Raw genomic sequence first — 12,281 nt, 5'->3', positions numbered from 1 at the left:
ACAGCATATAAAAGGCAACAGGATCAGATCCAGTCAGAGACAATAATCCAAAGTTTAACCAGATGAAAGGAAGACAACTTGGATCTGTCATTATGGTGAGTACATAATTTTTGTATTTGTTATATGTAGGTCCTTTTTTGCATGTGCCCATAAACCTGCCCCTTAAAGTATCATAGGGAGCAGAACAACTTCAGTCACTGATCTTTTAGCTGTAGTGCATCTCACTCTTGCGTTGATGTCTTTGTTTCCATATGAATTCCATAGCTGAGAGGATGGTCATTAAATTGCTTCATTGTCCGTGTGTGAGACAGAGCGTGGGAGAGAGAGACTTGTCAATAGCTCGTGTGCTAAAATGGGCTCAAGCTCACTGCCAAAAAAGTGCAACATTGTAGCATTTAGTAGCCCCCCCCCAGCTGCAGCTTTAGACATAGGTAACACACCACTTCAAAATGAAAAAGGTTGTGAGAGACTGGGGCACGTGAGTAAACAGCTCCCTTACATTTGACCACCACATTGCAATGGAGGTTATTAAATCCATTTATCTTGTGCGACTCCAAAAGGTATTTCTGTAAGATCAAATGAAGTTCTCACCTACTTGTATTCTGCTTTGATTATATTCATTGAGTACAATGCCCCCGTTTGGATGTACCTTATTAAACCATATCAAACAAGTGGAAGGACCCCAGAGATTTGTAACTACAAAGATCAGGGACCTAAAAGATCTGAATTACAAAGAAAGACTGGAATCTTTATCAATATACTCAGTTTCATACAGACTCCTTAGGGACAAGATGTCTTGCTTACATGGCTATAAGAGATCTGGTAGTCCAAGAACTGTCATACCTCAATAAATAACAGTCCAGCTAAGACTAGGGTCAGAGAGCTGAATCTACTCCGTCGAATAAACAAGACTTTCTTTTTCTGTAACAGATTCCCACACCAAGTGTGTTACATTGTCTCCCTTTAAAAAGAAGCTGGACAACTGGATGGGTGTTGATAAGTTCAACTCTGTTATGAATGACCTGACTGTCCTTGAAATGAAAAGCATGCCTCGAGTGGTCATTGGCAAGTGGAATTGGCCTCGAGGCTTAGTTGCCATATAACTTCTGTGATCATATGATCTTGATATATACGCACAAGTATATACACACACACACACACACACACACATGTACATATAATTATATTATAGTGAAAAAAAAAAAACACTTGACAACATATTCTTTTAGTATGTTTCAGATGGTGAGACCAAGGCCTCTGTTGGTTGATCCCTAAATTATAAATATCTCTATTGCCAAAGTAGCTCTATTTGGGTCTTTAAGTTAGCATATCTGAGACAGATAAATCTGAAGAATCCTGTATTTACAATTTAAAGTTTGCATACTTGCTTTGAAGAGGTACAGCTTTGTACGCAAGCACACTGACCAAAGACCTTCGGATGTCAGTCCTATTTTAGTTACATCCTGAAATAGCGGTAGAAACATGATGATTGGATTTCATCAAAGGTAGCTGTATTACTATCAGGACAGACATAGCAGTAGAGCAAGTAAGATTCACACAGTGTAAGAAAACAACTTACCGTTCAAGCTAAAAACAGGCTAGCTTTGCCAGAGTTGGCACTAAAAGAATAATTAGGACAAAAGGAGAAGGGATTTGGGCAAGCTGTTTAAGAGCAGGTGATAATTTTGGGGTAAAAGAAAGGTAATTTAAAGTGCACCAGAAATGAAGGGTGGTTTCTAGATTTTGAGTGTTATTCCCCAAGAGATACAGTGGCATTACATCACATACTTAATAGAATGGGGGTAGTCTGGTTTGAGAAGAGGAGTTACTTTGAAATTGAAGTAAGCTAAACAGATGGAAAGTCACTTGCTTAAATGTGTTTATTTGGATTCCTGCTGTACTTTGTGTAATGTTCTGTTTTATTCTTGAGATTTCATAGCCTGCATTAGTGTGGGTTAATGTCCTTCATTGTGGTTTGTGGACTTAATATGCTGTTAGTAGTAAGAGAACTAATTCTTTATCATTTTTACATTTTCAAAAGTAGTGTATGCTATTCTTCATGCACTGACTTGGAATAGATGCTTTTATTTCACCTTTCACCTGTTTCATCACGAGTAATTTTAAGTTGACTGCATTATGATGCCAGTTTTATAAAATGTTTACATTTTAACCAACATAAGTCATGCATCATCATTATCATTAATGACTATTGTACCTTGCAACTGTTTGCTTGATTTTTGCAGAAGTACTTTAGTATGATATTTTATTTGCATTGCTTGTTTAACAGATGATCAAGAGGAGCATTGGCAATGTGAGAAGAATGGCCTCTCACCCAACCCTACCGTACTGTAAGTTATCTGTTTTGATGTCACTTGTTTGTGCATTGCTATGCAGTATTTATGTAGCTGCCTTGAAAACTGATTTGATAGGAAGAGTGTAATGAGTGGTCAACTCCGTGCTGCAGAAGGATGACTTTACCTCTGTTGACCTGTGTTTGATTTATTGGTTTGGACACTAGAGAAGCTGCTTAGGGAAGGATAGGGAGTGACTGACTAGCAACTTGTCCCTCCTCCTAAGGGGAGGAGAAAGGTGTTTGCCACTGTTTAACTGCTATCCGGTGAAGACCCGATAGTGTAGCAGCTAAGGAAGGGATGATGCCTAGTGTATCAGCCTACGAAACAGTACTGGGAGCTGTAGCTAGGAGGTTTGTTTTATATGTGTGGAAGCACATGTATTGGGACTGGGTTGTCATAGTGGGAAGGGGTTAAGGGGAAAAAATAACACCCGGCCTGCAAGGATTGTTTCGATGTTTGGCTGTTGTCGCCATCACCACTTGTAAGATGAGGGCTCTGTGAGGCCAAACTCCCACTATAGAGAGGGGGATATCCTCCACCCAAATAGGGTGATGTGAGGTGCTTCAATCCATGAGACAGGAGAGTGAAGAACCATTTCTCTTCTAAGGGAGCTGTTAGGCTAGTCAGCATGTTGAGAGAGAGGAAAAAGCTATAGAAGAAATAAGACTATAGTGAATTGATGTGTCTGTATATTGTCATCATATTCCACTTTTTAAGACCGGATAATATTGTTGAAGTGTTTTAGTATGAGAGATATGTTGTGGAAACAGGTCGTCAGTTTAGCTGACATGTTAGCATGTTTTAAAATGTGCTTGTGTGGTTGATTCTTCCTCTAGAGCTGCTGCTTCTGGGTCAGTAATGAGGATATTGGCTTTGCTTTGGTCATAACACCTTCTGGAAAATACTAAAACTGAAATTTTAAATTCTGTGTTGGACAAGGAAGTTCTGCTTGCCCTTCTGCAAGTGAGGTGCTCAAGAAATGTAAAGAAAGAGGAAATTTGATGCAAGGGATTACTTAAATTGTTCAACCTTCCTCATTTAAAGCAAATAATTTCCTTTCCTCTTCTGCTTCATTTTTCAATAAACAATTTAAGCAGCAAGAATCCGTTAAACAGAAGTTTAAAAAACAGTGACAATGAGGCTCCAAAAAGAAAGGAAAAGTCTCTAAAAATCAAGGACTATCCTCCTCCTACTCAGTATGACTGTTCAGGCCCCACCTCATCCTTCCCTGGTAACCTGTTCATAACCCTGAAGCTTCATCTTCCCTAGTTGTACCAGATTATGACAAACCAATGGATTTTAAATGCAATTCAGAAGGGGTACATTTGGCAATGGAAAATCCCTCCCCTTGTTCCAGGGGATTCCTCCTTGCCCTATGAACCAAGTCTCCCCATTTGCATCATATGCTTGCTCAGGGAGAAAATAACTGATGTCCCACTGTCAGATGGACAAAGAATTTTGTTCAAGGTTTTTTCTGTTACCAATGAAGGAAGGATCTTGAAGGCCTGTGCTAGAATTTCCTTTCTAAATATTTTTGTCAAGATTTCAAAGTTTGAAATGGTTTCTCTTCATTCTCTTTTGCTTTTGCTCCATTCTCTAACCTTTATGGTAGAGCTCTAGCCTTAAAGTATGCATTTTCATTCAAAGCTGTTCGGATGATTTTTAGAATTTTCTGTGCCTGACTTACGTTATCAGTTCTGTGTGTTACCCTTTGGACTTCCAACTGCTTTGCTAGTATTCACGAAATATCTGGCTCCAGTAACTGTTTATCGCAGACATCAAGGCGTTCACATCGTTCCATATTTAAATGATTGTGTTATTTTTGCAGACTTTTTCCTGTTGTCAGCAGTCCTTGGTAACTGTTCAGAATCTCTTACTCAGTCCGAGTTTTAAAATCTATTTAGAAAAATGTTTTCACAATCCTTCTCTGAGAAGACATTTCTCAGGACTGTTGGGTAGATGGCATTGATGATGCTCATCATACTCCACTTGATAAAGATCCTTTGGTACCTCAGGTCATTCTGGTCTCTGTATCTTCACCCTTTATCTTTTCAGATCCCTGTTTTGGAATTTGTAAGAAGAGAGATTCTCTGATGGGTAGACCAGATGTCTTGCAATCCAGGTCTCCCATTTCCCTTCCAGTCAGACAAGTCGATATGATTCAGCCTTGGCATAGGGAGTGGTCTCCAAAGTGGTGAAAGTGCAAGGTCTGTGGAACCCTCAAGATAGAGCACACGAGTGTCAGAGAGATGTTCATAGGTTCATAGATTAGTACTAAGCTAGCTGCCCTTGCAAGCCATTTTAAGCTTAGCCAGTTATCCCTTGTGAGACTCAAACCCTGCACCTTGTGTTTGTAAGGCAAACACCTTAACTATTAGGCCACCCTACCAACATTTGGTTGTTGGTAGTGATCAATGCTGTGAAAGCCTTTAATCATTCTTGGTCCTCAGGACCTCTGCAAGTTTGCACAGACAGCATAACCCTGAAGCTTTGTCTTCCCTTGTAGGACCCGATTGTGACTGACAAATTGGTTTTATCTTTTAAGAAGCTGAATACTCTGTTTACAATTTTTTGTTTTAAAGATGTAAGTGTTCTAGCTTCTCCTGCTCTCTTTCATTTGAGGCCTTCCTAAGCCTGTTTGAATTTCCTGTCAGGAAACGATTTATTAGTCATTTTTTCCTGCTCACTTAATTATTAATACTTCACAGACTTGCTCACTTGTTACTTCTACTTTAGAGTTCCTTTTACTTGTACATTTGTAATATTTCTCAGTGACTTGCAGAGGCCTACCCAAGCCTGCCTATTTCCTTTTGATTTAAAAAAGTGTATATCTACTGTGTTCTCTATCCTGTCTCAGGGGTTTTCACTTTGCTAAATTGTTATCTTTCCTTTGACAGCCTTAAACAGTCAATATAAAGAAAGCTTCAGGTTTTAATAATGTGCCAAATGTGGTCACAAAATTCCAGTCAGGATCTGCATCAGCAATGCATTTATATGCCTGTGGCAGAAGCACTTAAATGCCAGTGTGACATTTTTCAGTCCATTGAGCCTAGATCTCTTATTGACAGGAGGAACAAATTATTACTGTAAGGCCTTCTCTCTGCCACCACAGTAGAATTACCTGGTAAATCCTCTTTCTCAGCCATCAAAAAGCACTGAGAACACATCTACGAAAAGCTTAAATAAAGACAAGACAAAAGAAAAAAAATGATGTAGAGACATTCTGACAGTCCTCCATCATATTTTCTAGGTCCAAAAATTCCCAGACCATCCTTTCAACCCCTGTATCTGTTTTTACTCCATAAGGTATAAATAGTGAGTGGAATAAAGTGAACATGGAGTTTAAAAATGGGGGAGAAATAAAAGCAAAAGATATGGGGAAATAAGTAATAGAATTTATTTAGAAGGGATGACAAAGATTTAAGTATTGCAGAATAAGGGAAATCACTCAGAACAGGATGTGGAGTGACTGCAGTGTGCTAAAGGGAAAATAAGGGAGTATTTGTAGGAGTTTAACAAGGTTGCCGTTTAGCAACTAATTTCTCATAACTCCGTAGCACAAAAACGTTTAGCACAACAACTTGGCAATAGAAGGTAGAAAGGGTTGTTGGCAAGCATACCAAGCCTATGATAAGAAAAATAACTAGAAATCTTTGAGGTATTTGCGATATTTCAGAAATTGTATTAAAATATGTATAAAGCAGAGGAATGTGGAAACTAAGAAAAGGCACAAATGTAAGCGTTTATGGAAGATTTAATTATGTCAAGGTTAGAGTAGAAGAGGAGGCTCAGCAATTAAAACTAAGCTAGGACGAAATGAGTTGATGTGTAATCAATCAAGAGGGTTATTACTGTGGAAATCTAGAATTTATGAGGGAAGAAGGTGATAAGGATTTGGAAGATTTTGTTTAACAGTATTTTAAAGGGGGAAGGGGGCAGCATCTTTGAAGAAAGCTGTGGTGGCTGTATTACCTAAATTGGATAAAGAACCTTCAGACCAAGCTTCATTTATAGACCCATTTCAGTTTTAAACTAGGATTATAAAATATTTGTCTGTACAAGCTGAGAGAATGGCAAAGGTGTTGCCAGAATTGGTAATATGGTTCAGTGTAGGGGGGGGGGATTTGACAATGTTAACAAAAAGATTGATCCAAAGGGAAAGAGAATGTAAAAAAACATTGTTCTTGTTGGCAGGTCTTAGTGCAGAGAAAACATACACTAGAGGCAGCTAGAATTGTATGCGTAGGATGATGGCAGCATTTGCATTCCATGATGGAATAATAGGGTTAATTAGGAGGTTATATGAAGTGTCCAAGGCAAGAATAAGGATGGGAGGGTGCCTCTGACAAACTTGTACTTGAACAGATCAAGGAAGGGGTGTCCTCTTTCTACTTTGTTTTATAGCTAGAGCTAGGTATTTGTAAAGAATATAAGGGAGTCAGAAATACAAAGTTATAAGTAGTAAGGTAGCCAAGAAAAGTTTGCTTTATTTGCCAATGATTTTATTTTGTACTTGGTAACTTAAATCCAGAAAAGGACATGACATTGTTGTGGAACATTTGAGACCCTTTCAAGTCTGTTTGAGGTATAAAATTAATTAAGAGAAAACAAAGGTTATAGGGGTAGGCTATGTGATCATACAAGAACTGGTTCAGCAATACCAATATTTATGTGGATGTAAAATATATATTTACCTAAATACCTAAATATTTATTTGTATGGATTTAAAAAAATTACGTTATTGGTGCTAAGGATTTGTGGGATGAGGCTAAAAATGAATACAAAAATGAAGACATTAGACTCTCCTGGTTATGGATATGAATAGTTAAGCAGTTAAAATCTTTAGTCCCTTTCATTTTATATACAGATCAGGCATATTTTTCAATGAGAGGAGGAGTTGTGAGTAATAATTGTAGATCAAGTTGTAAGTGAAGTGTGCTGTATCTTTAAGGAGCATGTCAAGGCAGTACGTCCACATATAAATCCCAGAAGCATGCACTCCCTAGTACCGTTTTGTAAGAGCAGCCACAGTGAGAGCATGCATGATCGCCATTGTTAGTTTGTATATAAAATGCTTAAAGGACAACCGCACCCACAGACTCAAAGAAACATCTTTATTTCATCATGGTTTGGTGTTTCCTACATTTTAACACCACTCTGGGACTATTTAGAGCTTTTTAGATATTTTTATATGCAATTTCAGACTTTGACCACATAGAGTCTGGCATATTGAAATAATTCTGTTTCATCTGCCTCTATGTATCCCAGAGTACATTGTTTGTCTCCAAAAAATTGTATCAGATCTGCCACGTTTTCCCTAAAGCTCCTGACATTCCACTGGTTTTACAGGCATTCACTGCTGTGTTATAGTCACCTACTTTTGGTTAAAATTTTATCCTTTTTCAATGACTACTTCAAACACAAGCAGTGCAAATGCTACAGGACAGAATTGAAAAGTGCATTTTATTGCTCTTTCTTCTTAGAAATTCTAACTTGATTTCTTTTGTGAAGGCTGAAATCTAGTTCTTCATGGTATCTCCCCTCCCCCTTCACACCTACCTTCCTAGCTATCAGAGCTAAGGGTAATTTGACCCATTATTTGCATGTGATTGACAGCTCACAGCAGATGACCAGGCTAATGTACTGTTTTCTTGTCAGGCTTTCATCCCTTACAGTGGGAGATTTTTTTTTTTGTTGCACTCCACCTGTCAAATTTAGAACCAAGCTCCATAGCACTGGGAATAATCACTGTTTTGCAAAGCATCAAGCTCCCACTTATTTTTCCTTCCTGTTTGGTTAAATAGCTAACAAATGCACTATAAACACAAAATATTTCACAGACTTGCATGACAGCACCCACATGCTTTTTTTAAGTGGTAATATGAAAATTACGGTGTTGTATAGTCTGTGCTAGTAGCTCACAAAAAAGGCTCAGAGAAAATCAGAATATGTATTGACCCAAGAGATCTGAGCAAAGCATTAGAGAGAGACAGTATCCTTTAATGCACACAGCTGAAGAGGTTGCAGCCTTAATACCGAATGACACTGTTTTCTTCATCTTGGATGCAGAGAGTTAATTTTGGCAAGTGATGCTTGATCACAAATCCTCATTTCTAACTACTTTTGGTACTCCGTTTGGCAGATACAGATTCCTAAGAGATTCCTAAGAATGCCATTTGGAATAAATTCTGCAAGTGAAGTCTTTCAGCTTGCAATGGAGCAATTTTTTTCAGGTTATCCTGGTGCCATAATAGACTATTTATTGGTTGGAGGCAGTGGTGAAGCAGAGCATGATAGAAACCTCAAGAAAGTTCTAGATAGAGCACGTGAACTTAACTTGAAGCTCAATCTTGTGAAGTGCAAATTCGGACTTCCAGAAGTTACATACATAGGATATTTGTTCACGAGTACAGGCTTGAGACAAGACTCGACCAAGCAAACAGCTATTCTTGAGATGTCGGCACCAGATAATGTACAAGCACTGCAACGTTTTCTAGGCGTGGTCAACTGTTTAGGCAAGTTTATATCAGACTTTAGTGAGTTTGACAGCACCTTTAAGAGAGCTAACACGTATAAATGTTGTATGATCATGGGTGGGACAGCACCAGAAGGCATTTGAAGACCTCAAGCAGAAAATTGCCACCCCACCTACATTAAGATACGATGATGTAAACAAACCAGTTACTCTTTCCTGAGATGCTTCAAAATTTGGTCATGGCGCAGTTATACTTCAAGAGGGCAGACCAGTAGCCTATGAATCTAGAACACTAACCCAAACTGAGATTGAGAAGGAGCTTTTGGCAATAGTATTTGCATGTTCTAAGTTTCATAATTATATTTATGGTCAAGCTGTTCAGATTGAGACTGACCACCAATCTCTAGTTACTATTCTAAAGAAGCCTATGGTTTCCGCTCCAGAGAGGTTGCAAAGAATGATGCATAAATTGCAAAAGTACAATTTCAAAATGGTCTACACAAAGGGCAAATTGCTTTATTTGGCTGATGCCTTATCCAGATTGCCCCAAAATACAACAGAACAGCTTAATGCAGAGAATTTTGACTTTGATGTAATGGCAGTGTGTAATTTTTCTACCGCTAGACTTGATGAGTTGAGAGAACACAGTCAGATTGATCCAATTTTGCAGAAGCTCACTCACTATGTTAATGTTGGATGGCAATCTAAGCAGTCTAGTGTACCGCCTGAAGTGCAGACCTACTTTCCTTACAGAGATGAATTGTTGATGGAAGATGGCATTATTTTCAAAGTCCTAAATTGTTGTTTCTCCTTCCTTACAACAAGAATATATCCAGATTTTGCATCGTGGTCACCCAGGTTCCGCATGCACTAGGAGAAGAGCAAGAGAATTAGTATTTTGGCCTTCATTACCAAAAGACATAAAGTGCTTTCATCTTGTTCAGTATGCAATAGTACTAGACCGCCTTTGCAAAAAGAACCACTTCAGCTAAGTCCAATTCCTGAACTATGATGGTCAACAGTTGCAGCTGATAACTTTGAGTGGAACAATCAACACTATTTAGTTTTGGTAGACTCTTAATTGGTTTGAGATTGATCAACTACCTAACCTAAAATCCACTGCTGTTACTAAGCTGAAACATTTCTCAGTTCATGGTAGTCCACACAAACTTCTTTCTGACAATGGTACTCAATTTACTAGCCAGTTGTTTCAGAAATTTGCAAAAGACTTTGACTTTGTACATGTCACTAGCAGTCCTGAATATCCTCCGTCAAATGGTCTATCTGAACATGCAGTACAAAGCACAAAGCAGTTACTTGAAAGGTCAAAGCATGACAATACCGATGTGTTCTTAAATTTGCTTAATCTCAGAAACATACCTCGTGATGATATTCTTGGATTACTTGCTCAAAGACTGCTTTCCAGACAAACTAGAACTACGCTACCCATTACTTCCAGTTTATTGAAGCCTAAACCTAAGAACAGTAAAACCATCAAGGCTCAATTGGTTAAGAAGCATAATTTTCAGAAATCTAGTTATGACAGATCGAGCAGTTTACTTCATCTGTTGAGGGAAGGAGAGATGGTACAAATCCAGACAATGAAAGGTCTTGATCGAATTGGACAGATTACAGGCATCTGTGCCAAGTATATCTGCGGTGGTGCAGCGGTAGCATTGTTGCCTTACAGCAAGAGGTTCTCCCGTTCAATTCTCGGCTAGAGTGCGGGGAGTGCCTTCTGTGTGGAGTCTGCATGTCCTCCCCACGGTCGAGTGGCATTCCAAAAGACATGTGTGAATGGGTGTGCCTTCGTTGAAGGTTGGGCGTTGAGCTGGCAACTGGTCACCATAAAAATCTACTGCCAATCATTAGCGAACCGGTGTTCCGCTGTGGCGATCCCTGACCGTGAAAAGCCAAAAGACAAACAACAACAGGCATCAGTGCCAAGCCCAGATCCTACTTGGTAGATTCAGAAGGTGTAGAATATAGCAGGAACTGGAAACATCATCTTCCTGTATCAGAACCATCTGGATCCTCACCATCACAACATTGTTTCTGTGATGCAAACTTCAAATCTAAGAATGAATTGGGCACTGTTTCCATACCAAAATGTGTTCAAAATTCTGATTCCATTCCAGAAAATGTTTCAGGCATTCCAAAGGTCAAACATTTTGCAGACATCGTTCCAATTGCTAAATTTAATTCCCAGTTTTATGTCAAACGATATGTGCGAGTGTCAAAGCCAAGTGTGAAATACGCAGCAACTTGGACTTGGTTGTGTATATACATATATATATATATATATATATATATATATATATATATATATGTGTGTGTGTGTGTGTGTGTGTGTGTGTGTGTGTGTACTTAGTATTGTATAATCCATGGCCAAGAATTACATGTGATTTCTGCATGCTAAATAGACTTAGTGTCTTAAGATCTAATTCTCAAAGAGGGAAGATGTAGATCAGATTGCAAGTATGCTGGATCTTTAAGGAGCATGTCAAGGCAGTACGTGCACATATAAATCCTAGACACATGCATTCCCTGGTGCCATTTTGTAAGAGCAGCCACAGTGAGAGCATGCATGATCGCAGTTGTTTGTATGCAAGTTACTTAAGTTATAGTCAGTAAACCTTTATAGTGATGTGTTTGTATAGAATAAAGCTGCTTGAACAGACCCCACAAGCACTCTTCTGTTGTGTACGAAGTAGGAGAGTGACAGTAATTAATAGAAAGTTGAAGGAATTTTTTTTTAGGATTGGAAGAGAGCAAGGGGTAAGTGGGATACATTGATTCTACCCGTAGGGCAAGGTGGATTTGGATGACCTGCTTTGAATGGATACTTTACAGTTATGAAGTTAAGACTCGTATGCATAATGCAAGTAGGTGGTTATAAGTCAGAGTGGAATGGGGTGTTGATGATGAAGGTGAAACTAGGAAGATGTTCAAGATATAAGGGGAGAGTGTAAGATTTTCGATGCATGTTCTTAAGATGAATAACAGCAACAGTATAGAATATCATATACATGAAATACCAGAAAGTATTTTAACATCTAAGCCAACACTGAAATGGAAAAAAGAGATTTTGCTTGTAGGTGTATAGCAAAGAGGTTAGGGATGGGAATTTAGTGTAGGAAATTGGTAGAGGAACCAAGTACTGGGCACAAATAATGAGGGAGTAAAAGTCAGAGTGGGATAAAGCCATACAGAAGTTTAGACTGCAAATTAGTCTGCCTTCCCTAACTAGGATTGATATCCGAGTGTAGATAAAGAGAGAGGGGAGTCCTAAGGGAAGGATTAGCTCTACTAGAGTTTTTAGTCAAGGTTAGCGATAGCCTTCCCTACCAGGGATTGATATCAGAGTATAACAAAGAGAAAGTGATAAGGGAGTCACAAATGAAAGACCAACACTGGTAAAGTTTCTAGTCTAGTGTAGATCAGAAGCTGCT

At 38.7% G+C, this 12,281-nt stretch overlaps 1 protein-coding gene across 1 annotated transcript in view; it reads left to right on the top strand.

Annotated features, from left to right (window-relative positions):
• The window catches only part of DMXL1 (Dmx like 1), a 2,737,735-nt gene that overhangs the window by 2,289,041 nt on the left and 436,413 nt on the right, over nt 1-12,281 (top strand). The window contains exon 41 of the mRNA XM_044059165.1: nt 2,288-2,348. Coding sequence (XP_043915100.1) covers nt 2,288-2,348 — 61 coding nt within the window. The remainder of the gene's footprint in view (nt 1-2,287; nt 2,349-12,281) is intronic.

The sequence above is a fragment of the Protopterus annectens genome, chromosome 17.part0, assembly GCF_019279795.1.
Source record: "Protopterus annectens isolate FY-2018-M chromosome 17.part0, PAN1.0, whole genome shotgun sequence".
Taxonomy (NCBI): domain Eukaryota; kingdom Metazoa; phylum Chordata; order Ceratodontiformes; family Protopteridae; genus Protopterus; species Protopterus annectens.
This window is presented reverse-complemented; position numbering and strand designations above follow the sequence as displayed.